This window comes from Prionailurus bengalensis, chromosome D4 (genome assembly GCF_016509475.1).
Source record: "Prionailurus bengalensis isolate Pbe53 chromosome D4, Fcat_Pben_1.1_paternal_pri, whole genome shotgun sequence".
NCBI classification, from domain to species: domain Eukaryota; kingdom Metazoa; phylum Chordata; class Mammalia; order Carnivora; family Felidae; genus Prionailurus; species Prionailurus bengalensis.
Genome location: NC_057359.1, coordinates 3,749,599 through 3,776,578, shown reverse-complemented (window position 1 = coordinate 3,776,578; position 26,980 = coordinate 3,749,599). Strand labels below are relative to the sequence as shown.

Below are 26,980 nucleotides of genomic sequence, written 5' to 3'. Positions count from 1 at the left end.
CACAAAATGGTTTATCAATGTCAGAAAACAAAGCTGGTTGTTTGCTCCGGATGCTAATGCGAAACTATTCGGTGGAAAGTCAGTTCCAGCCCCAGACCGCCCGGGGTGGTTTTGTCCCAGGGGTTTGTTAAAGCAGAACGCGTTAATCTGCAGCGTGTGGTTGGCTACCGGCATGGCCCTATTTCACCCGACTTCGAAACGAGGTGGTTTTTCATTCAGCGTCTGGACGCGGAAAGAAAAGCCTGGGTGGTTAGTAGTGATTGCAGCTGACGGTGTGAACGATCCCAAACAAAAGAATCCGGCGCACTTGCCACGGAAGGGTGTTAATTCACTGAATTCTCAGAAAATTCCAGTCCCGGCCATCGATTCCAGGAGCATGCAGTAGGTGGCACCTAAAAGCTCTTTGGAGGCGAGCGGACGCCATTTGAGCAAAAGCAGCCGCCGCTGCAGCAGCTGGTCCAGCTCGGAAGTGGTGACTGGAGAGGGAGAGCGAGAGGAGGAAGGCCGGGCTGCGCGGCGCAGGTGCGGGGTGCGCGGGGCGCGGGGCGCAGGTGCGCGGGGGGCGCGGGGCGCAGGTGCGGGGGGCGCGGGGCGCAGGTGCGCGGGGGGCGCGGGGCGCAGGTGCGCGGACTCTGGGGCGCGGGGGCGCGGGGCGCAGGTGCCGGGGCGCGGGGGGCGCACGGCGGGCGAGCAGCTGACGGCATCGTCACGGCGGCGGCGCCCCGCCCGCCTCGGGAGGAGCCCGCAGCGGCACAGCCGGCCCTACCCCGTCCGGTGCCAGGCGAGCTCGGGACAAGCCCGGAGCACAGTTGCGCTGCCCCTCAGGTAAGGATCCCCCTCCTCGGCCGTTGGCTGCGCCGCGCCCGCCCTGGGGCCCCGGCGGCCCCGGGGCCTCCGCGCCTGGAGCCCCCCGAGGAGGGATTGCCGTCACCGGGAGGGCGAGTCAGCAGCACGGCCCCTGGAGTTGGCGAGCGGGAAGCCGCATTTCTGTATCCTTGGCGGGGAGGGTGTGCGTCTCGGTGCCCTGGTCTGAAACGCGTTCTTGAAAAGAGAGAGAGAGAGAGAGAGAGAGATCCGTACCTTGCACATTCTTTGGGATCCCTTCCCAAACAGGAGTTGGTGCTTCAGAAGGTGCTGTGGTGCAGGTGTTTGCAGCGGGGAAGTTGCTTGAGTGGATTTTCGGAAGTGCCACGAGACGTGGCTCCAAGTGGGAAGGATGGACAGCGCGTTATGAGAGCTGTTGGCTTAGCACGGTTTCCCTCAGCGGCCCTTCACGGGCTGGGCTGGGACGTGGCGAAATATTTCAATTCTCCCCTTACATGTGCCTCCCGAGTCTGCGTGCGCCCCTCGCTGTTGCCCTGGCGCAGGGGCCGGGGAGGGGAGGGGCCGCAGCCCCCCAAATGACAAGGACTCCTGTGGGCTCCCGCTCCCTGCAAGGCACCGCTGGCGTCGTCTGGCCCTGCGGGAGCCTCTGCCCCAGTCCGCGCTGCGGCCGAGGATGCTGTTTTTCTCCTTTAAAGCTCCAATACCCATCCTTGGGGGTTTGGGAGACTTGGAAAGTGGCAACCCTGTGCGTCCCCGGTCACATCCGCTGGACGCTGAGATACAGCTGGTGGGGGCGTCCAGTCCTAACGGAGCCGTGACACAGCGTGCCTTCCTTAGGGATCTATTTGCATATTCGCCCTTACTGTCTTCCGAACGACCCCCCCTTCCACGTGAGAAGCCCGTCTTAGCACAGGAGACCTTTCCTGCTTTGAACTAAAAACCTATAAAATCTTCTTTTTAAAGAAGATTTTCTAGGTAACCAAAAAAGCCCGGAGCATTTTACATCCAGATCAGTCCGAATGCACTTCTTTTCCGGTGGCATTTGGATTTGAAGAGGTGGAGTGGGAGGGAGAGAAAAGGGGAGGGTAAAATTAGAATAAATTTAACAGATTTGGGGGAGGGGAATAATACTTTTTGTTGTTGTTGTTGTTGGCCACTGCCTGAAATTGCAAATTGCCAACAGTTCTGTCTCTGGAAATGCAGGAGCCCGGCATTCCTATGGGCCGAGGCACCAGGAGACCCGTAGTTGATCTTACAGAAAGAGAAGAGACCAGGCAGGGACACATTTTCATGCTCTTTAACACATGGCCCTTCCTTTGGTGGTCAGGCAATGGTCCTGGTGAACACAGGCAGGGGAGCGGGGAAAGGGGACTGCCTTCCATCGCCTGGGGTCGCTGCTTCCTCCTCCTGGGTTACCTCTGCAGACGGCAATTCTGTGTGCACGCTTATTGCAGAAACCTCCAGAATCTTTTCTTGTTACGGCTTTAATAGTTGTTCGTGAGGAGAGGCTCAGAAGACAGACAAATCCAATTCCGAGTTGTGGGAGTGCCTTTGCGCTCCTGTCTGACAATCTGGCATTCTCAGCCATCAGGGAACACGGTCTCCACTCGGGTGCCTGCACAGCTTTCTGGAACATTAAAACCTTTGAAAAATGCCGAGCGTTCTTTGTCAAACAGAGAATGCGTCCGTGACTGTGAAAACATGTCCGTGCTTACTTTGTTGCCTTAGGTGGTGTGTTGGTGTGTTGCAAGTTACCTACGGATGTGGACGAAAGCATCATTCCTCCCCCTAGATGAACGCAGTGAACTTTTGCACTAAAAAAATGTCTTTGTTATAAAGAGGAGCGTCTGGCTTTCTGCGGGGGGAGGAGGTTGCCTGCAAACTGTTGGAAGTTAAAGAGGGCTCAGTGCTGAGCTGTAACTTGCAATTCAGGTAACCCCTGTGTCCCATTGTCACTTTTAAGGTGGGTTGGATATCTATCTGTCTGTCTATCGATCTATCTATCTATATCTTTATCTATGTCCATTTTTTCTATCCATTTTTCTTTCTATATATTTGTCTGTCTGTCTATCTATCTGCCTGTCTGGTTGGGGTATTCACAATGGACAGCTGTCTCTTTAAAGACAGCTGATTTCTAGGCCATTGTTTTTGGTTATGATTTTTCTAGGGAAATATCCGCTCTTAATCCGAAAGGCAGGTGGTGGTTGTCATGCCGCCACGATTGTTGATGTTCTTTTACAAGTTGAGTTGGCACACGCATGTGCAGTTAAGGACGAACCTGAAGTTATTTCACGGATTGCAAATGATGCTTCGGTTTTTCCTAGAGGATGTTTCTCGCAAGCCTTTCTCCCTCCACCAGCTGAGTATTCATTACAGTACCCGGGGTGGATGTGCCCTGGTCCTCACATCTTTTGCTCCCGCCACTGGCTAAATCAGGAAAAGAAAGGCCCTTGGTGGGTCTGTCCTTAGTGCAGTGAAGTGTTGTCCTCAAAATCAGTACTGCCCCGTATAGATAAACTGTGTGAGGCTCATGCATGCATTAAAATGTCCTACTAGTCACATTAGAAAAGTAAAAATAAACAGGTGTAATTCATTGTAATAAGGTATTTTCTTTAAACCAATCTATCAAAAATGACTGTTTAAAGATGTAATTGATACAAAATACGTATAAGATATTTTAGAAGTTTTTTTTTCCATGCCAAGTCTTACATTTATGGAACATCTCAATTTGGATCAGCCACATTTTAAGAGGTCAATAGCCCATGTAGCTGCTGGCTGTTGTATTGGCCAGCGTGGCTACGGAATATTAACTTTTTGACAAAGTAACTTAAAAGCTGAAACATTAGGAGCCGTTAAATTGAGCCACTGAAACACTATCGAAAATAAAGAAACAGCTGATCTCAAATTGCTGTAAGAGCTGTGCCCTACCCTTCCCTACCAGTAGCTGGCCGTGCGATCTTAAAACCTATTTTTGCTTCTTTATTAGTAAAAAGGGAGGGTTGGATCAAATATCTGGTTGGGTTAAATACTTGCATCAAAAATACCTGGTTCTCTGAAAAATAACCAGTGGCTAGACTTGGGGATTCCACCTGCATTCAGCCTAGAGGACCTGCTGTAGCAGAAACAGAGGAGCAGACCTGGTGGGTGCCGCCATTTTGCACAACCACTGTGTGCTTCTGTCCAATCCTTGATGGCGGACGTCAGCAACTGAGTCCCCGTGTCCCATCGGCGATCATTCAATTTTCATATTTAAATTTCTTTAGTGGGCAGGTAACAGCAAATCCATTGTCAAATCAATAACCAACTAGTGAGCTAGTATCTACTGCGTGACTGAATATGCTTCACAGATCTTTCCGTATTATCCGTTAGGGTATGTGTATGTATTTTCAATGTTGCCGTCCATTTCAACACCATTCAATAGCGTCGTGAAATGTAACGCTTTATAATTGACCCGTGAATACTGACTTCTTGAAGCCCAGAAATGAGGGACCTGAATGAAAGGATGTTGGTTTCTTCATCCAGCCCCTGGATGGCCTCGGTGGTCCATGAGTGATGGAGAGGCGGGTGTCATTTCCATCACATGGCTGCCTGTCTCAGAAGCCAGGATAGCAGGTTTAAAGAGAGCAGCGTCTTGTATGAGAGGAGTTTGTGCAGTGTTTTTCTAAAGCTAACTGATGTCTGGAAAGTGATTGGGTTTCTGAGGAAGTAAGAGGACACGGGAGCTGTCTACGAGGTCTTTCTCCTCTCTCCTGCCTCCACTGCTGAAGCTGGAGTCCAGAAGGGTCCATGTGCTTACGACAGAGGAGCTCAGACAGAGGGGCCCTTGGAAGGGGACACTTTCCTTCCCGTGTCATCTTCCCACTCCGATGGTCGTATTGGTGCGTACCTGTGACTTTGGAATGTTGAGTGTACCTTCGGGGGAAAATGGTCAGTACCTGGGTCTCTGAGTCCAGCGCAAAGCCAGGAGCTCGCTCAGTTCTCCACATCAAAAATCCAGCTTACTGGTATTTTCCTTATTTTATGGACTCGGACACACCTTCCTAACCCTACCACCCCCACCTCCCATCACCCATGGGCGCATAAGATCAGCGGGCTGTCTCATTGCTCCCCTGCTTGGGAAAGACCCCCTAGGATTTAAAGAAAACTGTGGAATAGTCCCGTGACTATTGGGGGTACGATACTCCCATTTATCTTTCTTTCTCAGCTATGAGCTATCAATGGGTACCTATTCCTCTTTGACTAGATACCTACTGTTGTAGTCACACCCAGTTATAATGCTGGTTCTGTACCACTGATCGATCAACATGCGCGCTAAACGTTTCAGGACCTACCCTCTTTTATGCAGCAGATCTATGCTCTTGGCAGGGGACTGTTCCTGGCAACTGGGTCAGAAAACATACACGGTTGTCTGTTCCTAGCTGCCTAATGTGGCTATTGTCTTTTTAAAGCAAAGGCAAGACCATTCTGAAAGTCGCTTGGCAATATTAGATGTTACTGTAAAAACAAAGCAAAACAAAACACTTCCTTCCTGAACATTTTAGCATCCTGAGCTCGTGGTTCCGTTGTTGCTGATTTGGATCGGCTCTGTTGCCTTCCTGGGTTTGCCGATTCTCGGCTGAAGAGGTTCCCCTGCTCCCTAGCTGGGCATCGACCGCTGCTGCTTCAACCGTGGGGTCTCGGGTCCCTCATCTGTTCATCAGGGCTGCTGACACCCACATCAGGGGTGTTTTGAAGACACAGCTTGTCGGGGACCTCTCCACCCTTGTGGGAGGTTCCTGGGATGTTCCAGCGGGTGGATGTGATCAGACCGGCATCTTACTGGTCCCCTCTCTCTCTCTCTCTCGCTATCAGATTGTTCTTCCCGCGCACAGCCTGGCATGGAGCCCGCTGTCTCACATTGCACCTTGCTTCTGGATGGCCTTCTGGCCTTCAGCATGGGCCCTTCCTAGCTCCCCTGGTGTAGACGCTCTCCAGTTAATCTTAAACTACTGACTTCTTTCTTTACGTCTTGCTCTTTGAGCTGGGTCTGCAGGGACGCGCCGGTTTCTGTCTGGTTAAATCCATGTTCCTGCTTTGGCCAACTCTTTCCGTCTGTTCCTTGCCTGAGCTCATCTCCGCACGGGCAGTCCCGCCTCTGTAACTGCATTCGTGCTGTTTTGCCTCCGTAGGCATATCCCCTCCTTGATATTTTTGCGGCGCTAGTCCGTTCATCCCTGGAAGGATTCTGGGGATCCTAGCTTTGGCCACAAGCCTGCTGAGGACAGCTGGTGCTAAGGACCGTCCGACGTCACCTGCCGTCGGATTCTAGACGCGGCGGTAGCCACAGCCTTTTACGGCACGTTTTGCTGACCTGCCTGGTAACTGCAGAGCGGATGCAAATGAATATTGATTAGTGGTTCACGGCTACTGACTCCGCGCCCTTGCTTTGCTCATCCCATCGGCTTCTGACCTCTGACGCTCTTTGCTCACCGAGAGCATTGGCTCACCAGGTCCAGGGGCCGTCCTCACGGTTTGGCCGCATGCCATCCAGGTGACCCCAGGCTTTCTGTCCTCTCTTCTGAAGCTCCACGTGACAGTGACAGTCACAGGGGATCTAGTCGGTCCTGGGAGCTCTCCCCCATTCGGAGGGATGTGGGGCGCCCCTCCCGCAGCCACGGCGTCCTGTGGTTACGGCACGCCTTCTCAGTGCGCTTGCTCAGCTGCTCTCCCGGGACGTGCGTTTCATCCCGCTGGCCTCTTCCGTTGTTACCTTCCCATTGATGTTTGTACACGTTCATGTCCGTGCAGCCTTCGATTAATTAAAAAAAGAAAAAAAGAAAAAAGCCCCAACTGGGTTCCATTGAGCCACTGATTTGCAACCATCCCCCCGTCCCACAGCCAGAGCCCCAGGAAACGTTCCTAAGCTGCACCTCGCGCTCGCTCTGTCAGAACCACTCTCGCCGGGTGCCCCAGGGACCCTCCGTGCTTCCCGGCCGGGGGGTCGCTCTCCAGTTCCTACCCCCATTCTCTCCATCGTTCTTTGAGGACCGTGCTTCCCTGGGGTGCTTCCCCGACACGGCCCTCGGCACGGCTGATCCACCCTCCGGGGGCGCCCTGTGATGTTTGCAGACCCGCTGCCCCCACAGCACTCATTCTGGGGTCTGTCCGAGCCCTGTGCTGTTGCCTTGTGGTTCTCCCACACCGCCTCGTCCACACCGCCTCGTCCACACCGGGCTTCAATCCCTCCCTGAACAGCGCGCCCTGACCGATCCCAGTGCTATGGCCGGCCCAGCACGCGTCACCCGCCTGCCCCCTCGACGTGAGCCTCGATGGGCCCAAACACTCTTGCCGCGTGCTACACGGGAACCCAAGCTCACCATCTCCCCTTAACGCCCGACCTGGGCCCAGCGTGCTCTCAGGAGAGGCTCTCATCCTGTGTCTCCAGTTCTGCCTTAGGAGTTTTTCTCTTGACACTTTATCTCCCGTCGCTTGCGTCTTAACTCCTTCCCCAGCCGGCCGCCACCCATCCCTGCTGACGTCACTCTGCCTGTGTTCCGTCCTCCTGCTGCCTTTCTAGGCTCGGCTGCCTGGGTTTTGGCCGGTTGGTTGCAGCGGGCCTCTGGTCCGCTTTCTCCGTGGGAGCCGGCCCCCTTTGGTGGCCGTGCGCCGCCCTCCGAAGCCCGTGCGGTCATGGCCACGGCGCCCCGACCGGCCTCCGCTCACGTCGCGACCCTCCCGCAGCCTCTGGCAGTCACGCCCCCCTGCTTCTGGTATTTGGGGGCCTCCAGCTGTGGCGCTTGGGGCGCGGAGGGCTCTCCCCACACGGGGCCCGCACGGGGCCGTGGTCCGCCCTGCAGATGCGCTCCCCCAGCACAGGGCCGTGGATGACACATCACGAGCACAGCGCCGCGCTGTCATTGAAGCGGGGTGGCCTCGTTCACGCTGTGTTGCCGCGGCCCGGAAGCCACGTCCGAGATGCCGCTCAACGCGTGTGGCAGCCGCAGGTGCCTGGCCGCCTCGAGCCGACCCCCAAGATCGCCGCCCGCGTGGCTCTTGCCCGAGGCACCTTGCGTGGTCTGCCCTCGTCCATCTGTTGGTCAGAAGCAAAACGCAGATTCGCTGACGCTCTGCGCAGATCTTTACTGAACGCCTCCTACGGGCTGGGCGGTGTGCAAGCCCTGGGGAGACAGCAGTGGACGAAACCGATAAAAAGCCCGCATGGAGCCTATGGTTTAAGAAAGTCAATTACGAGTGTGTCAGAAAGGAATACGTGCTGTGGAGAAAAATAAGGCAGGAAGAGGGGATAGACTTCCAGGGCTGAGGCTGGGATCGTGCAGTGAGATAGGGTGGTCGGCAAAGTCTGGGCCGGAAGGTGATATTCGAACATAGGTCTGCAGAAGGTGGGGGAGGGGAAGAGCGGTCCATGCACCGGTAACTGCCTGTGCAAAGGCCCGGGGGCAGGAGCGTGCTAGCTGCTGTCCAAATAGCAGCGAGGAGACAGATGTGGCTGGGGTGAGCTGGGGGCAAAATAGCAGGAGGTGACTGTGGGGGTTGAGCCCTTTAGCTCTCGTTCTGGGGGAGACAGTGTGGCCAATGGAGGGTCTAGAGTGCAGGGGTGATCTGGGGCTGTTGGGGAGTGGATTGGAGTGGCTGGAGGCCGCTGGTGCACTGGATGTGAGGCACGGGACACGAAGAGGGGTTCAGGGGGGGCGGCTCTGGGGGTCTCGGCCCGGACAGCCGGAAGGGAACGTCGCCATCGGCCAAGACGAGGGAAGTTGCAAGGGGAGGCGTGGAGGGGGGTGTAGGCGGTTCGGTTGTGCCCACGTTATTTGGGGGTGTGTCCAAGGCATCCCAGCGGAGAGGTTTGGCGGGGAGAGGGCACAGGGCCTGCACCTCCGGGCAGAGGCCGGCCGCGGACATGCCGTTGGACATCGCTGGCATATGGCTGGCATCTGCGGTCCTGGAACCAGAGGGTGATCTTGGCGGGGAGGACACTGACCCCCTGCCCTGCGGCCACCGTGGTCCAAGGCAGGACGTCCTGTCTCCCGCTTCCACGCTGCCCTCCTGGGTCCTCAAGGACGTCCCACACAGCACGGGTCACCCCGCCGTCCCTTCTCTGCTGAAAACCCTCCGTGGCTTCCGTCCTTCTTGTGACAAGAGCTGCCTCCTCCTGCCCCCACCCATTACGTGTTGACTTCACCTGCTTTTCCGATCCCTCCCTCCCTCCCTGCATTCTGGAATCTTCCGTGGCCCTAGAGCACACCACACTGGCATCAGGTGCTTCCACGGGATGCTATCTCTGCCAGGGAGCTCTTCCCCAGGGGCCCAGACCTCACTCCACTGCCTCTCTCAAATCTTTACCCGAGGTGGCACCTTTCCAGGGAGCTGTCCTCTGGCCCCTCTGACGTCCCCTGTGCACCTCGGTGTGGAACTGAGGGGCGCTGCATCCGTGCGTTTTCTCGATGCTCCCACACTCATGGAGACCCTTCATTTGGAAACGCCTTTAAAATGATAGAGAAAAAAAAAAGAGTTGGAGTTTCAGGTTCTAAACTGTGCAGTTAGGAGAGCTGCACAGAAGCACATCTGCAGTGCTTCTGACACGGTCACGTAACAGAAGCCTCTTTTCCCGTCATGCTTGACGAATGAGTCCCATACATCCCTGCATAGGTTTCAGGCATCTGGCATGGCTTGATTTATCTCCCTTGGGTATCGATTACCCTAATAGGTTCATCTAACATCCGTTTTCTCATATGGATAAAATAACAAGAAAGGAAAAAATATTTAAGGAAGCAAGTTTCTCCTTGGGATGAGAACAATTAGGATTCACACCCTTTCAGCTTTCCCGCGTGTCCTGCCCACCGTTGGCTGTCGTCGTCATGATGTACCTCACAGCCCGAGTACTCTTGTCTCATAACTTAGAAGTTTGTAAGGCTTGGGGCGCCTGGGTGGCTCAGTCGGTTGAGCGTCCGACTTCGGCTCGGGGCGTGATCTCGAGGTCCGTGAGTTTGAGCCCCGCGTCGGGCTCTGTGCTGACAGCTCGGAGCCTGGAGCCTGTTTCGGATTCTGTGTCTCCCTCTCTTTGCCCCTCCCCCGTTCATGCTCTGTCTCACTCTGTCTCTCAAACATAAATAAATATTAAAACAAATAAAAAAAAAAAGAAGTTTTTAAGGCTTTTCTTTGTTGTTGTTTTCGGGTTTTTTTGTTGTTTTTTTTGTTTTGTTTTTGTTTTTGTTTTTGTTTTAGAGAGAGAGAGAGAGCACACAGGGGAGGCCAGAGAGAGGGAGAGAGGGAGAGAGAGAGAATCCCAAGCAGGCTCCATGCCAACAGTGTGGAGCCAGACACTGGGATCAATCCCACAAACCATGAGACCACGACCTGAGCTCAGATCAAGAGTCAGACGCTGGACAGGCGGAGCCCCCTTGACTCCCCGGTCTGTTCAGATTTCCCGTTTACAGTCAGATTCCCAGTGGCTAAGCACCCTCCACATCTCCCTGCAGTCCCCATGGTGTGAATTCGACTTGGGGCTCCTGCAAAGTGACCACAGTGCTGGGGCAGGCTGCTGGTCCCTCCTGGGTTCCCTTTTTCCCCGGAGGAGGCAGGGGCTCAGGGGAGACCCCTCCCCGTGGTGCTGTGCTGTCTTGGGGGAGGGGCCACGCGCCCAGTGTGGCCCCATCTCTTGTCCCCTGCAACGCAGTCTGTCTTGGCCTCTGCGGGGAGGGGGTGTTTCCGCCCCCCGGCCCCCCGGTGTTCTGGGATCCTCTGAAGCGACGTCCGGTTCTCGGAGAGGTGTTAGTTGGTCCTCTCGTCGGGGGGAGCAGAGCCAGGAACAACCCTGTCACCTTCTTAGTGATGTCACTCTCCCAGAAGCATTTTCATGCATCTCTTTCCAAACTGCTGTCTCCATAGGATGGCTTTTCCAAAGGAGGTACGGTGCCCCTGTCTCCCGTCTAAAATGTCTAACATTTCATCTTTATGTTAGAGAGACAGAGGAGATTGCCTATTTTCGCAAAATATCTGCTATGTGGCATACTAGTGAAAGCCATCTCCCATGCAGAAAACGGCGGTGGATTTAGAACAATTGTCTTTTGCATAAAAGATAAACGCATGACTTGCCTTTTAGTTTGGCAACACTTCCGTATTCTTTGCTACAAGATAACTGGTAAGCCACCCTGCGGCAGAAAGGACTTTTGTGGGTGCTTCTAGTTTCCTTAAAGAGTATGTGGAAGAATTTTCTGTGTCTTGAAGGTTTTATTTTTATATATTACACATTATTATGTATTATTTACACATATTAAAATACTTGCCATATATATAACATATACAATTGTATAGGTAACATACAATATACGATATATACAATATACAATATATACAATATACAGTATGTAACATATTGTATATGTTTTATATATGTATGTATATTATATATATAATAAGGTTTTATTTATTTTTGTTTTTAATTTATTTTGAATTTATTTTATTATATATGACAAAGTTTTATTTTTATATGTTACATGTTAATATATATGATTTATATATATATTAAAAATACTTGTATATGTAACATACGTTATATATATGTATGTATAATATTATGTATATATATAATAAGGTTTTATTTGTTTATTTTTGTTTCTAATTTATTTTGAATTTATTTTATTGATTGTATATAATAAAGTTTTATTTTTATATGTTACACGTTACTATATATTATTTATATATATTAAAAATACTTGCCGTATATGTAACATATGTTATATGTATGTACGTATAATATTATGTATATATTTTTGCCTATTATAAATTACAAATACCTGTTTTACATTAAAAAACACCAGTTGGGGCACCTGAGTGGCTCAGTGGGTTAAGCATCTAACTCTTGGTTTCAGCTCAGGTCATGATCCCATGATCTCACAGTTTGTGGGTTCGAGCCCCGTGTCAGGCTCTGAACTGACAGCACACAGCCTGCTTGGGATCCTCTCTGCCCTCCGTTGCTCCTGCTTGTGCTTTCTCTCTTTCTCTCCCAAAATAAATAAACTTAAAAAAAATTAAAACGCCAGCTGGAGACAGCTACATGGAAAAGAATGAAACTGGACCACTTTCTTACATCATATGCAAAAATAAACTCAAAGAGGTAAAAGACCTAAATGTGAGACCTGAAACCATAAACTCCTAAAAGATAATACAGGCAGTGATGTCTTGGACATTGGCCTTAGCAACATATTTATGGGTAGGTCTTCTCAGGCAAGGGAAACAAAAGCAAACATAAGCTATTGGGACTACATGAAAATATAAAGCTTTTTTTACAGCAAAGGAAACCATCAACAAAATTAGAAGGCGATCTAGTGAATGGGAGAAGATCTTTGCAAATAATATATCTAATAAGGGGTTAATATTTAAAATTGGTAAAGAGCTTATATAAATCAAGACCAAACTCCCCCCACCCCCAATAATCTGATTGAATATGGGCAGAGGACCAGAATAGATATTTTCCCAAAGAAGACATCCAGATGGCCAACAGACACATGAAAAGATGCCCATCATCACTCTTCATCAGGGAAATACAAATCAAAACCACAATGAAATGTCACCTCACATCTGTCAGGGTGGCGAAATCAAAAAGACAAAGAACAAATGTTGGCGAAGATGTGGAGAAAAAGGAACTCTCGTGCACTGTTGGTAGGAATGCAAACTGGTGCAGCCACTGTGGAAAACAGTATGGAGGTTGCTCAAAAAATTAAAAATAGAAATACCATATGATCCAGTAATTCCACTCCAGGGTATTTACCCAAAGAAAATGAAAACACTTATTCGAAAAGATATATGCACCGCTGTGTTTATTGCAGCCTTATCTACAAGAGTACAGATGTGGAAGGAACCCAAGTGTCCATTGACAGATGAATGGATAGAGAAGATGTGGCATACGGACAATGGAGTATTACTCAGCCATAAAAAAGAGCGAGGTTTTTGACACAACAGGGATGGACCTAGAGGGTATTACACTAAGTGAAATAAGTCAGACAGAGAAAGACAGACACCACACGATTTCACTTATCTGTGGAATCTGAAAAACAAAATAATTAAACAAATAGCCACAGAGTCATAAATACAGAGAACAAACTGCACAGAGCTGGGAGGGTCGGGGAGTAGATGAAATTGGAGAAGAGAGAACATTAATAAGATAAAATAAAATAAAATAAAATAAAATAAAATAAAATAGAATAAAATAAAATAAAATGTCCAAATGCATGGTATCCGTAGCCCCTGGGGACTTCTGGCTTAAACTTCTTGCTGTAAGCACTTCCCGAGTGATGGAGCAACTTCGGCCCCTCTGGTTCTGTCTCTACAATGTTACCACACATCCTTTTGTAAGGTTGACGTTGCCAACCTATGAGGGGTCGCTCTTATGTAGGCTTTTTTCAAACCTTTATTTTGTTTCCTTGAGGAATTCACTTGTCTTCTCTGGTAGGATTTGCCTTGGTCCGCTCACAAAAATGTATTTCAACAGCAGATAATCATTCGATACTTGCTGAGTGTTTCTCCCACGATGGGTTGGATGCCCTGATGTGCTGGTGAGTGAATCCAACAGGGACCCCACCCCGCCTTTGCGGGTGCGGATTTTGGAGAAGGAGTGGGGGGAGTGACCACAAACTAACAAACAAATAAATAAACAAACACTGAGTGAAGGATGTTTGTGCCAAAGTACCTTATTATTGAAGGAGAATCATTCCAGCAAATTATGGACACACTAAAGTGTGTTTGGAACATTTGTACTTTTTCTCAACCGTAGCCAATCTCTCTGCTGAGAAACTTGGAATATTGGTTTCTTCCTAACTTAAGTACTACTATCTATTTATCTTTCTAGGGGATTCGGAGAAGGAATGCATTTTAGTTTGTCACCGTGCACTTTGGTGTGTCATTTCATATACTTTGCCACGACAGGAAAATAAGTATTTTTTTCTGGCTTCTGGCTTTTTGGCTTTCACTGTTAATTAGAAGACGATTCTAAGGGTTTTCTAAAAAAATCACGTTTAAGTACATTTTCTAACGCATTGGATTCATTACAACATGTTGGTAAATTTTGCTAAAAAAAGTATAGGGGTTTGTTCTAGAACACTGCATATCAGTAAATATACAATGTGAGCCATGTACGTAATTTTGCATTTTCCAAAGTAACCACATCTTAAAAACTAAAGACACAGGGGAAGTTATTTTAAGTAATTTACTTTACCCGATGTATCTGAAATAACATCATTTTAACTTACAATCAATATCACAATCACTATCAATTTAAAATTCTTTCTTACACTAAGCGCTCAAAATCCAGTGTGGGATGCCTCCCTTCAGGGCAGCAGGAACTCCCATGGGGAGAGGCCACCATATTGGACCAGGCAGTCCACCGGGCTGGGCTGGGTTTCCAGTGCCCTGGTTAATGGTGACGCTTCATGTCACCTGTAATGCAGTCTATACTTAGGGCCAGGAAGTAGGTGCAAATCGTAATTGGTCTCATCGGGATTTTGTCAGGTCAGACTAGACCCATATTGCTTCTGCTGTGTGATGTGGACGAGAAAGGGGTGAGGGTGTGTGCCCTACTGCTTGCTGTCCGTTGCGCTCACGTCAGGAGCGTGGTCTCTTTGTAGTGACTTGCTTGTTGCCAAAAATGTTTTCACTCACACTCGTATATTTCTATTGTGACGAAATACACATTACAGGAGATCTACCATTTTCAGGCGTGCAAGTCAGTGACCGTAAGCACGTTCACGCCTTCGTACCTCCTTCCGTCCACGGACTCTTCACCTCCCCAAACTGAAGCTCTGTCCCCATCAAACACCGTCCACTCCTTCTGCCCCCCAGCCTGGCGCACGCCATCACCATCTCTGGGAGTGTGACTACTCCGGGGACCTCATTTACGTGGAATCCTGTAGGTATTTGTCTGTTGTTGTTGTTGTTCTTTTGCTTTGATTTTGGTTAGTAGCCATCCCACTGGGTGTGCAGTGGGGCTCAGTGTGTTTTCCATCTGCCTTTTCCCCGGTGACTAGTGGTGTTGAGCATCATTTCCTGTGCCTCTTGGCCATTGGTAGAACTTCTTTGGAGAAATGTTTATAGAAGCCCTTTGTCCATTTTTTAGCTGGTTTGTTTTCTTTTTTGTTATTCAGTTGTCAGGGTCCTCTGTATATTCTTCCTATTCGATCCTCATCAGAATATATATTTTCTCCCAGTGTGTGTGTTCTCTTTTAACTTTCGTGATAATGTTCTTCGTTGCACAGAAGTTTCTAATTTTGACAAAGTCTGATTTATTAATTTATTTTTTGTACGCCACTGCAAGAGGCCCCAAAGAGCCAAAACGGTCTTGAAAGAGCACAGCGAATCTGGAGATCTCATACTTAACAGATTTCAAAACTTAACGCAAAGCTACGGTAGACAAAACAGTGCGGCACTGGCATAGGAAGAGACACATAGACCAATGGCATAGAATGGAGTCCAGAAGGAAATCTTCACATTTATAGCTAGTTGAGTTAAAAATAAATTTTTTTTAATGTTTATTTATTTTTGACCCAGAGAGAGAGAGTGAGTGAGCAGGAGAGGGGCAGAGAGAGAGGGAGACACAGAGCCTGAAGCAGGCTCCAGGCTCCGAGCTGTCAGCGCAGAGCCCGACGCAGGGCTCGAACCCACAGACTGCAAGATCATGACCTAACCTGAAGTCGGACACTTAAGCGACTGAGCCACCCAGGCGGCCCGAGAGCTAGTTGATTGTTGACAAGGGGGTCAAGATCATTTGGTGGAGGAAGAACTGTCTCTCTAACGAATGGTGCTGGGACAAGGGGACATCCACAGGGAAGTGACCTGACACCCCTCCTCACACCGTATTCAAGAATCAACTCAAGATGGATCAATGGCCTAAATATAAGAACTAAAATCATCAAACTCCAGAAGAAAGCAGGGGTAGATCTTCATGACCTTGGGTTGGCAGGTTGGGCAGGTTGGGCAGGTTGGGCACTGATCTTAGCTTTGACCCCAAAAGCATGAGTAACAACCTAACCGATGATGGTTTGAGGGACTCTTTCGTAGCCACTTGCCAACCTTGCAGACTTTTATTTGGCCAAACCTGGAAACCAACCTGAGCAAGTACGCATCACGTAGAGCCCCGTTTCAACAGGCTCACGGCGAAGGCAGGCCCCGGGCTGCGCACAGCACACTGAGCCTCACGCCCCGCATGGAACGCGTTCTTTCTCCATGTCCACAGGGTCTCCGTGTCCCTGCCGCCTTCGTGCTTTGGTGTTCATTTCCCTGCAGGGCCAGCTGCAGGGTCAACCTCGGTGACCCATCCTTTGACCAAGGAGATGGTGTTGCTGCTTATTCACATGACTTGCCTCTTCATTTCCCGTGGAAAGAAGAGGAGGAAGGCAGAAAACACCCCAAATACGGCCAGGCTCTTGGGAGTCTGAAAAGTGTGATGAAATGCATGTTACTTGGGCCTTGGGCGTTCCTGACCATGATGCTTTCTCCAAATGGAATAGTAGCAGACACACACTAGTGAATCTTTTTCCTGTGCCTAAGCTGCGAGGTTATTTGCCTCCCGACAACAAAGGTCTTAAAGAATAATGTATTCTAATGCTTCCAATCCAAGACATGCCTCAATATATTCCCACTTGTTTCACTTTTGCAGATGTTAGGAGTCTTGCCATGAATATCTGGGTGCCCCCGGGCCCCCCGCCATGAGACGGTGGCTCCATTATCTGGGTGCAGATGTGTCACCTGCTTCAACACCTGTCCCCACACTGCAGGGCGGGCTGTTTCCAGAACACCAGGAAACAAGGTTCCTGAAAAACTGAGTCTGCTTCCTTAGGGAAAGACAGACCATAGCTGTTTAACTCTTTACGATCTGGCAAATGTTTCCCACTAACGATCAGATCTTTCAGTTTTTAGGATCAGCTGAGAAGGTACATGAAATGAATCTTCCATTAAATCGAAATTCTAAAAGTGTGTAAAAGTACACGCTCCTACCTAGAGAATTTACATTCCGTTGAAAATTAATTTCTTTTAAAAGTGTCCTTATTTGTGTTGTAAAGTCGATAATAGTTCTTATGTTTACTTAAGTGACCCATTTATCTTTCATTAGTAGTCGATTTAAAGAACTTTTTTTTAAGTTTATTTATTTTGAGAGAGAGAGGGTAAAAATGCGGAGAGACAGAGAAAGGAGAGAGAAGCCAAGCAGGCTCGTGCTGTCCGCGCAGAGCCCCACACGGGGCTTGAACCCACCAACTGTGAGGTCATGGCCTGAGCCAAAATCAGACACTTAAGTGACTGAGCCACCCAGGTGCCCTGAAAAATATATTTTCGTCATCTGAACGATCAAATGTATATTTCTTATAAATCATAATACTGTACCTCTAACCTAACATTCAGTATTTAAAACGTCTCATTTTGAATTCTTTAGTATAAGACACACATTTTTATATTTTTGTGATCCTTTGGGATGGATTATTTACTCTCTTTCTTTGATCCGTTCCCTCATTTGTCTGTGTATAAGCTTTTCAGAGGGGTGAGGGGCTGAGTGATCATTTCGTCCAGATAAGTCCCAGAAAAGGAAAGTAGAAAGGGGTCATTGCAGACAGTTGTCCTATTCAGGGCAGAAGAGACTTTGGTGGACAGATCTGTGCATCCAGAGAAACTGCCCTAGCTGTCTCTCCCAGCCGGGTGGCGATTTCTTTCATAAATCAGGGGACAACCAGGGACCAGCAGACATTTGGTGGAAACCCCATGACAGAGGAAGATTGCAGTGAACAGACATAACCAGAGATATCTCAGATACGTGATAAGAACAGAGGCAACAAATCGCAGGTAGCATTCTTGTTGAAAGCCCGCAAGGTATCCCCTTGTCCGAGATAAGAAAGCGCTTCTATGAGAGGGGCAAAATCAGAGTACGAAAAAAGTGATTGAAAATATAAGGAAAGCCCTTCTAGAGCAATTAAGAATAGGTACACTCGGGCCATCACCTAATAAGAGTTCCATAAAGAGAGAGGAGTAGAGGGGTTGGGATGACGCACTTCCTAAAAATAGAAAAAATAAAAATTTCCCCAGGCTGCGGAAATGATCAGGTTTTTAATCCTCCCCCACCCCCCCAAAAAAAATGTAGTCAAAAAGCAGTTCTAGATATATCCTGGTGGGATGGCGTAGCTCTCAGAATAAAGAGAAACCCCCACCTGCCAAAGAGAAGGGAGAATCCCGAGTTCCCTACAGAGGAGAGAGTATCTTACCGCCTTTGGATTTCACACCAACATCCCTGGTGATGACCAAGTTAAAAGACGCATGGTCCTTAAAATCTGTGGAGAAAATACTTGCAACTTTGTTTGGCTGCAGGATTGCATCAATCAGGGGAACGTGGCATGGACTCAGAAGTTTTAATGCCATCTAAAAGAACTTACCAGTAATGTTCATGCCAAAACATAAAATGGACCCAAGCAAGGTGACAATAAATTGAAACAGAGAAATTGGCAACTCGGAGCGCCTGGGTGGCTCAGCCGGTTGCGCGTCTGACTTCAGCTCAGGTCATGATCTCGCGGTTTGTGGGTTCGAGCCCCGCGTCGGGCTCTGTGCTGACAGCTCAGAGCCTGGAGCCTGCTTCCGATTCTGTGTCTCCCACTCTCTCTGCCCCTGCCCCACTTGCTCTCTGTCTTTCTAAAATGAATAAAAATTAAAAAAAAAAGACAAATTGGCAACTAAGAGTGACCTAGGTACAAAAGCAAAAAACCCCCAAAAAACTAGGGTTAAAAAAACCCAACCCAACCCAAGACCCCAACAATGCAGACACAGAAGATTACGTATCAGTCAGCAAAGTCTGATTGACGATGACCTTTCCCCTCAGTGGGTTCAGTCCTACTATCGACTTCTGCATTGAAAAATCTTTACAAAACCTTTTCAATAAGCTGTTTCTTGATAGAGTTTAGAAACAACCTGCAGGCAAGTACAGAAGACTTAATATAAATTTTGGAACAAATTGTAAATGTTATATCTGGGAAGCTGAAATGCTGGCAGGTGCTTAAAAATGGAGTGTAACTCACAAAAATCAGGCAATGGAGGAAGGTAGTGTGCTAATTTCGCAGAAAGATATGGTCCAAAGTGAGTAAGTCAAGACATTAAGTTCTACGCTTCAAGCAATGAGTGCATTATTTAAAATTCTCATGGTGCACACCAGGAAGTGATAACTGAATTTCTGTTCTTTTTAACAGTGGTTGTTTCTGGAAAGAAGCTGTCAAGGGAGGGAAGGGGCCTCTGTGTGGATGAAAGAGTGTTTTACGATCTCCATTATCTCTTTAACCAAGTATATGCATTATGTCGCTTCTCATTTGTTCCTTTTAACACGTTAAGCTGAGACGTGACAGGTGGTTGGGGTCGAGGGGCCGGTCTGGACGGGGTCCCGTGCCTCCACCTGATCTCGCTCTTCTCTCCGTGAAGACCCATTGCCCTGTGTACATTCTGGATCTCAGTGACTCCTGCCTTCTTCCGGGTTTGCTGTGTTGAATATGCACAGCCGATCCCTACAGTCTCCCCCCATAGTACCTCGGCTGATTGTCCCCTCCTCTTTCCTCAGCCCTCAATTTCCTTAAAGAGAAAGCCCCACTTCTGGTCTTTCTGGCCATCTCCACGGTTGTTCTTGCTCCCACACGCACTGCAAGATGCTTTGACTCCCTTCGTAGCTCAGGACATCCCAGTCAACCTAAAGTTTGCCAGACTTCCTTCACCTCTTACTGCCCCCAGATCAAAGCTACCACACTCCATCTCCAAGGGTACTTTCCTTTAACTTGAGTCTGAGAATCAACCCTATTGGGTTTCCTGGCTTGTAAGTGATATTTCATTTCCATGATAAGTTTGAAAGAATACGGTCATTCTGAACAATCCGCAAGACCACTGCGTAACTCCTCCGTAACCCCCAGCCGCACGAAGATGGGCGGCATTTCCAGCATCCAGCGGGCTGTGGAGCGCATCTCAACTGGCACGTTCAACCAGCGTGTTGCATGTTCCACTCTTGGTATCGCTTTTTCTTATCATAGGGATGTATTAATCTGATGCGTTGCCTTTTATGGTACGAATATTCCATTTCTACCGCGAACATATGGGTTGTTTCCATCGCCTGGCTATCAGGGATAAAGCCGAGCCTGTTACTTTAACACGTTATTTCTCACACTGGGGGCTTGGATCTGTTCCTGTGTATCTGTGAATCCGTTTCAGAATCCGTAGACAATGTCGTCATGTATAGTGTCTTTCTGCTCCTCTCAGTGAGTTTGAAATCAGGAAGTATGTGTTCTCCAACTTCCTTCCTTCTGTCCTTCCTCCCTTCCCTCCCCCATTCCCTCTTTCCCTCCTGTCCTTTTCTTTCTTTCTTTCTTTCTTTCTTTCTTTCTTTCTTTCTTTCTTTCTTTCTAAATTCGCCATTGCTTCACTATTCTGGGCCTTTTGAATTTTCAGGTGAATTTTGGAATCAGCTTGGAAATTTCCATAGAGTAGCCAATTGGAATTTATGTAGAGACTACGCTGAATCTGTAGGTGATTTGGGGAATATTGCTATTTTAACAAAATTAAGTCCTCTGGTACATAAACATGGGTGGCTTTCCACTCCTTTGGGTCTTCAGTTTCTTTCAACAATATATTTTTTTTAATTGTCAGAGTACAATGTTTATGCTTCCTTATTAATTTTATTCCTAAGTATCTTATGCTTTTTCATGATGTTGTAAATGGAATTGGTTTCTTAATTTTGTTTTCAGATTATTCATCACGGGTGTGGAGATATACAGTTGATTTTTATATGGATATTTGAAAACCTTTTAGAAGTAGTTTATTAGTTTTCTTTTTGGAAGATTCCTTAAAAGTTTCTATTTACAAGGTTGTGCCTTCTGCAATAAATAGTTTCATTTCTTCCCTTCCAATCTGGATGCCTTTTATTTCACATTCTTGACTTATTCTCCTAGTTAAAACCTTCAGTAAAATGGTAAATAGAAGTTGCAAGAGTGGGGACACTGCTCTTTTTCTTGATTGTAGTGAGGAAACAATCTTTCATTATTAAGTACTGTCTTAGCTGTGGTGTTTCATAATACGTTCTTTTCTGGAGGAAGAAGTTCCCTTTTATTCCTGATGTGCTCTTTTTTTTTTTTTTTTTTAAATCATGATTGAGTACTGAAGTTTGTCAATTTTTTCTTTTTTGTATCTACTGAGATTATCATGCTTTTGGTCTTTTATTGATATGGCATGTTATGTTAATTTTTGGATGTTAAGCCGACTTTGCATGCCCGGCATAAATCCTACTTGGTTATGATGTATAATCCTTTTTATGCATTGGTAGATTCGTTTTGCTAGTCTTGGTTGAGGATTTTGTATGTGTTCAGAAGAGATACTGCTCTGTGGTTTTCTTGTCATGTCTCTGTATCTCAAGCTGGTATCAGGATAATTTTGGCCTCAGAGAGAGTGACAGGTGTATCCTCCCATTCAACTTTTTGGAAGAGTTTGCAAAGGATTGGTATTAATCCAATATAATCAATCCCGTGAAGCTGTCTGGACCCGGCTTTCCTTGTGGATGGTTTTTTGATTACTGTCTTGCTATGTAGGTCTTTGCGCATTTTCGATTTCTGCTTGATTCAGCTTTGGTAGTTTGGGTCTGCCTCCTCTGAGTTATGTAGCGTGTTTCTATGCAGTTGGTCACAGGAGCCTCTGATAACTATGTTTCTGCAGGGTCAGTAGTGATGTCTCCTCTGCCACTTCTCATGTTAACATTTTGAGTTTTCTTGCTTCTTTGGCCAGTCCAGCAAAAAGCTTGTTAATTTTATTGTTATTAAAAAAACCCGACTTCTGAGTTTGATTTTTCTCTATCGTTTTTCTATTCTTTATTCTACTGACTTCCACTGTAATCTAGTATTTCCTGCATTTTTCCTCCTTTGGCGTTACTTGACTCTTTGTAAGGTGGGAGATCAAGTTACTGATCTGAGATCTTTGTTCTCATTTAACGTAGGTGTGTATAGCTATACGAGCCCCATGACTTCTTGACAGTTTTGGGCTTTCTTGGCATTTTGCTACCTTCTCTCCAGTTCTTCCTCCTGTCCCTGCTGCTCCTTTGTGACCCCCTTTTCTGCCTAGTCCTTACTAAACAGCTAGAGAGCTTGGGCCCCCAACTGTGCTGGGTGGCAGTCCTCGTCTCACGAACACCCCAGAGCAGCTCTGAGGAGAAGGTGGTGTTACTATCTCCATTTTCTGGTGCAGGCAACTCAGGTGCAGAAAGCTGAAGTAGATGACTTGCCAAGTTCTCTGGATTTGGAATTTGATCTTCTCTCTCACTATACGTCTTCACCCTGGCTGATTTTCACTTATTAGCGTGCTCTTTATATATGGATGAAACCCACATCCTTATCACTAGCCTGGACTTCCCTACTGAGTTTTCAGACCACAGCCCAGCCGCCTACCAGATACCTGTCTCCACCTGTGTGTCCTACAAACCTGACCCGGGCCCAGCTGCTTCCTGCTCAGCTTCTCCAAACCTACTTGTCTCTTTGGCCTTTTATCTCGACTGATGAGGCCACCGCTCCCTGCTTGCCAGCTCTGCCCCAGATGTCCATGCACGCCAGCTGTCTGCCCTGACACCGTGTTGGCTCCCTTCGCACCCTTGGGCATCTGCAAGGGACCCTGTCTTCTGGGTGACCTGCCCCTCATCCCTTCACACCTTCACCCGGCCCTCTGTGAAATCTCCCCTCAGGGCCCCACACAGAACTGGATGCCCCAGCAGGCTCTCTTTCGGCCTTTGTTTATGACTTTACCATGGCAGCTACCACGCGGGGTGTAACAGACGCCTTTCTGTGCCTGTCCGTCCTCTAATGCTGGGAACTTCTGCTGGGTAAGCACTGAGTGTGCATTATCTAGAGGGTTTCTTGTAATGCTTATAAAACAGTGACCTTGATGCCATTTTTTAAAAATTTATTTATTTGGGGAGAGAGAGAGAGCAGGGGAGGGGCAGAGAGAAAGAGAGAGAAAGAGAGAGAATCTCAAGCAGGCTCTGCAACGTCAGCACAGAGCCTGACTCGGAGCTCGAACTCACCAACTGTGAGATCACAACCTGAGCCGGAGTCCAGAGTCCGATACTTAACCGACTGAGCCACCGGGCGCCCCTAAAATCTTTAAATGAAATTCAAGTTTTCTTACGTTGGGAGCTCGAAAACAAATGTATCCCTCTGGTTCTTTTTAAGCTATCGAAAGAGGGTAAAGCAATCCTCGTCAAGATTTTCCTTCCTTTTTTTTTTTTTTTTAAACCGATCCTCTCCCACGTCTGGTTCCTTTGCCAGGTGCCTCCTGGGTGCGAGCCGCGGCTGTGGAGCAACATGCCGGAACAGAGCAACGACTACCGGGTGGCCGTGTTCGGGGCAGGTGGCGTAGGCAAGAGCTCGCTGGTCTTGAGGTTTGTGAAAGGCACGTTCCGCGAGAGCTACATCCCCACGGTGGAGGACACCTACCGGCAGGTGATCAGCTGTGACAAGAGCATCTGCACGCTGCAGATCACGGACACCACGGGCAGCCACCAGTTCCCGGCCATGCAGCGCCTGTCCATCTCCAAGGGCCACGCCTTCATCCTGGTCTACTCCATCACCAGCCGGCAGTCGCTGGAAGAGCTCAAGCCCATCTACGAGCAAATCTGCGAGATCAAAGGGGACGTGGACAGCATCCCCATCATGCTGGTGGGCAACAAGTGTGACGAGAGCCCCAGCCGCGAGGTGGAGAGCGGCGAGGCCGAGGCCCTGGCCCGCCGGTGGAAGTGCGCCTTCATGGAGACCTCGGCCAAGCTCAACCACAACGTGAAGGAGCTCTTCCAGGAGCTGCTCAACCTGGAGAAGCGCAGGACCGTGAGCCTCCAGATCGACGGCAAGAAGAGCAAGCAGCAGAAGAGGAAGGAAAAACTCAAGGGCAAATGCGTGCTCATGTGAGGCCCTGCGGAGCGGGGGGCGGGGCCTGGCCCCGCCCCGCCCCCGTCCCCTCCCACGTGACCCCCCCGTCGTCAGGGCAGCATGTACGATGCCCACGTGTTCACTAGCGCATCTTGACCGAGACGTGCCCCGTTGTCCCCGAGAGGGCACTTCACGCCACCGCCCGTAAGCACCCCCTCTCCGGAATCAGGGACTCCGCCCAGCGGTTAAAATGGGAACCCATGCACCCTGCACCCCGGGGCACCTCGTGGGGGGCTGGGCGTTTCTGAAGGTGGGTTGGCCCTTAGCGGGGGCTCTGGGCTCGCGCCCACGAGCGATCTGAGTACAGGACTAGGTCCCATCTGCATGCATGTGACGGCATGTGACCCTGGAGCTATGCCCACCCAGCTCGAGAGCTGGGCACCCTTAGGGGCGGGAGGGGCGGGGTGGGGGGGGGTGGGGGGGTGGGGAAGGGAACACCTGGCCCACGTTGTTCCATTTCACAGTTCTGTAGCTGAATTGGACGTAAACTGACACAGCGTCCCCCAGAGCGCGCTCACTGTCGATTCCCAGCTGACTGGCGGCCCGGGCTCTGAGGGGTGCTCTCACCTCACTAGACCTGGTCAGCAGGCTCCCCTTTAATTATTTCACGGCCGGTGACAGATGAGTTCACTTAAGGGCATCCTGCTTGGTCCTTCAGTGTGCGAGTGAGGATATCGTGACACTTCCTAGAGCATCTCAGCAATGTCACCCGTCGAGGGTTTTAGAAGTGTGCTTTCCTCCCCTTGACCCACGAGGAGCACACTCCTTCTAGCCCTCAGATTTTAAATAAATGCAATGAAAGAAGCTCTTTTCAGGCCATTATTTCCCCCTCCACGATGGTTTTCCCTCTTTTCCATCACTCGGTCTATATCCAGCTGGGCAACAGCCAACAAAGGCCATCCCAAGACAGAAGCACATACATTTTTCCAAATGACACAGAGATCTGTATACGCCATTCTTTAGCACCTCAATGAACTACTTTGAAACAGAAGTCGTTCACTGTGTTTTTGATGATCTGTCTATAGCTGAAGCATACTCCTGGAGAATGTGTTCAAGTAATAGTAGATTATCCTGCATGCTCCATTATAAATGTCTCCTAAGAGCTGTTCGATGCGGAGTCTGCTCTGGAATCAATTCTCTCTTCCTCTTAATGACCTTGTGTGCTTCCGTATCCTTCAAACTAAATCACGGCCTCTGCCGGTCTCTGCACGCTGGCCTGGAGACTGGACGGAGGCTGGAGGCAGGCAGGCTGCTCTGTCCTGGGCACGGCCGGTCTGGCTCCGCTTCCAGAAGGTGGAACCTGCCTCCTTGTTGGAACAGAAGCCTCCTCTTGTTTGTTCTGGCCAGCACAGCTCACGCTGGTCCCCACTCCGGAAAGGTCCTTCAAGAGCTGCTTGCTACGCGGCAGGCAGAGGAAGCCAGAAGCCGGGCCGAGCTGGGGCGGGGGAGCCCCTGGCCGCCGGGCAGAATTGGCCAGTTGAGGACGTCCACATGCACCCCGTTGGGTTCTGCGTCTCTCTTCTGCACCTGCTGTGTCCTCACGGCCCCCCTGGGCAGGGCGGCCGTAGCCGGCACCTCTGTGCACTCAACATCTCCATCGGCCCTTTCTGGTTAAAGGTCCTGGTCTTGACAATCCTCTGGGCTCTTCGTGTGACTCCCCTGGTGGCACATGCCGTGTGTGGAGGCACCCTTGGGAACCAGCCACCCCACCCCTCTTCTTGGCCTCCTGGAGCAACCTTGAGCAAGGAAGGTGTGGAAGCAGCCCGGGGGCCCGCAGGGTCGGAGAGCCGGCCCGAGGTCCCCTCAAGTCCCGATGGACGCAACCCCCCCACCCCCCGGCGGCTGCTCTGGGAGCTTCCCATTCACACGTAGTTGGTGAGTTTTCTAGAACATTTATTTTTCAACCTATCCCTTTTTTTTTTTCTATTTCTATTCTCAGAGAGTTTGTAATTTGGAGACTGGATAAGTGGAAGAAGAAACAGGCCTTCCTGGCCAAAATGGGGGGGCTGGGGTCTGCCCCGGGCCGCCAGGTCCCTGAGGCTCCTAGGGTGAGGCTCCCACCGACCGTCCCGTTCCTACTGATATGGGTCAGAATCCCGCCCGCCCTCTCTCGTCACTGTCTGCCTTTAAAGTGTGTAAAGCTTCATCCGTGGGAGAAACTCTTCATGATCGAAAACTAGAGTGCATTCAGGATGTGTTTCGTTCCTTCATAGTTTGCCCGTGGGTTTATAGGAAGGCTGTGGACGCCACAGGCACGGGTCTTCGTCCTGATGTCATTTTGGGTGAATCGCACTGAGGGTTTGAGGAGCGTCTCAAAATAGTCTTTGAGGAGATCCCCGATCGTCTCCGGGCTCGGGGGTTGGTCCCACCGAATCAGGTGCGTGTGGCGTGTACGTGGCCCCATCCTGAGTACGCAGTGCTGTTCCGGAGGACCCGTCCTACAACCGCACGTGGGCACAGAAGTTTCCGACCTCGCCACGGCACGTTACGGAACTCCAAGTATTGCTTTGACGATGGCGTTCCGGGGACAAGCATGGGGGTTCCCATGAGTGGCCTTCTGTCCCCACCAGTACGTCCTCTATCTGGTGATAAGCCATGGGCATGCCCCGGGCATGCGTGCAATACGGCAAGACCAACACAAGAGCAATATTGAATTGTTCATCCGATCTACGATTATATGCATATATTTTATGTGTGTATATATAATTGATCTTCCTGCATTTTTGAAGTATAAAGTAATACATTGTACATACCTGTAAGCTGGTACATTTGTTTCACCATTTCTAACGTTTGAGAAATGCTCATTCTTTGTAGAACAAACAACTCTTCAATATTTTCAGAACTGCTCTGTGATACTTAATTTCCTTGTCGAGATTGGTAATAGGTTGCTCCTGCGGAAGCTCTCTGGAAACATCCATAGGTGACGGGACACGTGTCAACCCTCAAAGCTCCATCCTGGAACTCGGTCCCCCACAAAGACAGTACGTGGACAGAGTATTTACAGAGCATGACTTTTATACGTGTGGGGTATCAATGTGTATCTTTATATTTCAGGTGTATTTATTGTTACAATCCCATTATCTATTTTATGGACTCTTCAGTTATAAAAACCACACTTGCATACCTGTTTCTAGTTGCCGGTGGTGTTCTGAAAATAAAGAAACTGATTGAAATAAAGCTTCAGTTCTGACCCCCTG

At 49.1% G+C, this 26,980-nt stretch overlaps 1 protein-coding gene across 2 annotated transcripts; it reads left to right on the top strand.

The window, feature by feature from the left end:
- Window positions 1-26,980, top strand: DIRAS2 (DIRAS family GTPase 2). 2 transcript variants are annotated; one of them, XM_043565182.1, is made up of 2 exons: window positions 1-522; window positions 23,127-26,980. In XM_043565182.1, the coding sequence occupies exon 2, from the start codon at window positions 23,163-23,165 to the stop codon at window positions 23,760-23,762; it is 600 nt and encodes a 199-aa protein (XP_043421117.1). In that variant the 5' UTR covers window positions 1-522; window positions 23,127-23,162; the 3' UTR covers window positions 23,763-26,980. The 2 variants fall into 2 exon arrangements, with proteins under 2 accessions (XP_043421117.1, XP_043421118.1); XM_043565183.1 differs by lacking the exon at window positions 1-522 and adding an exon at window positions 701-825.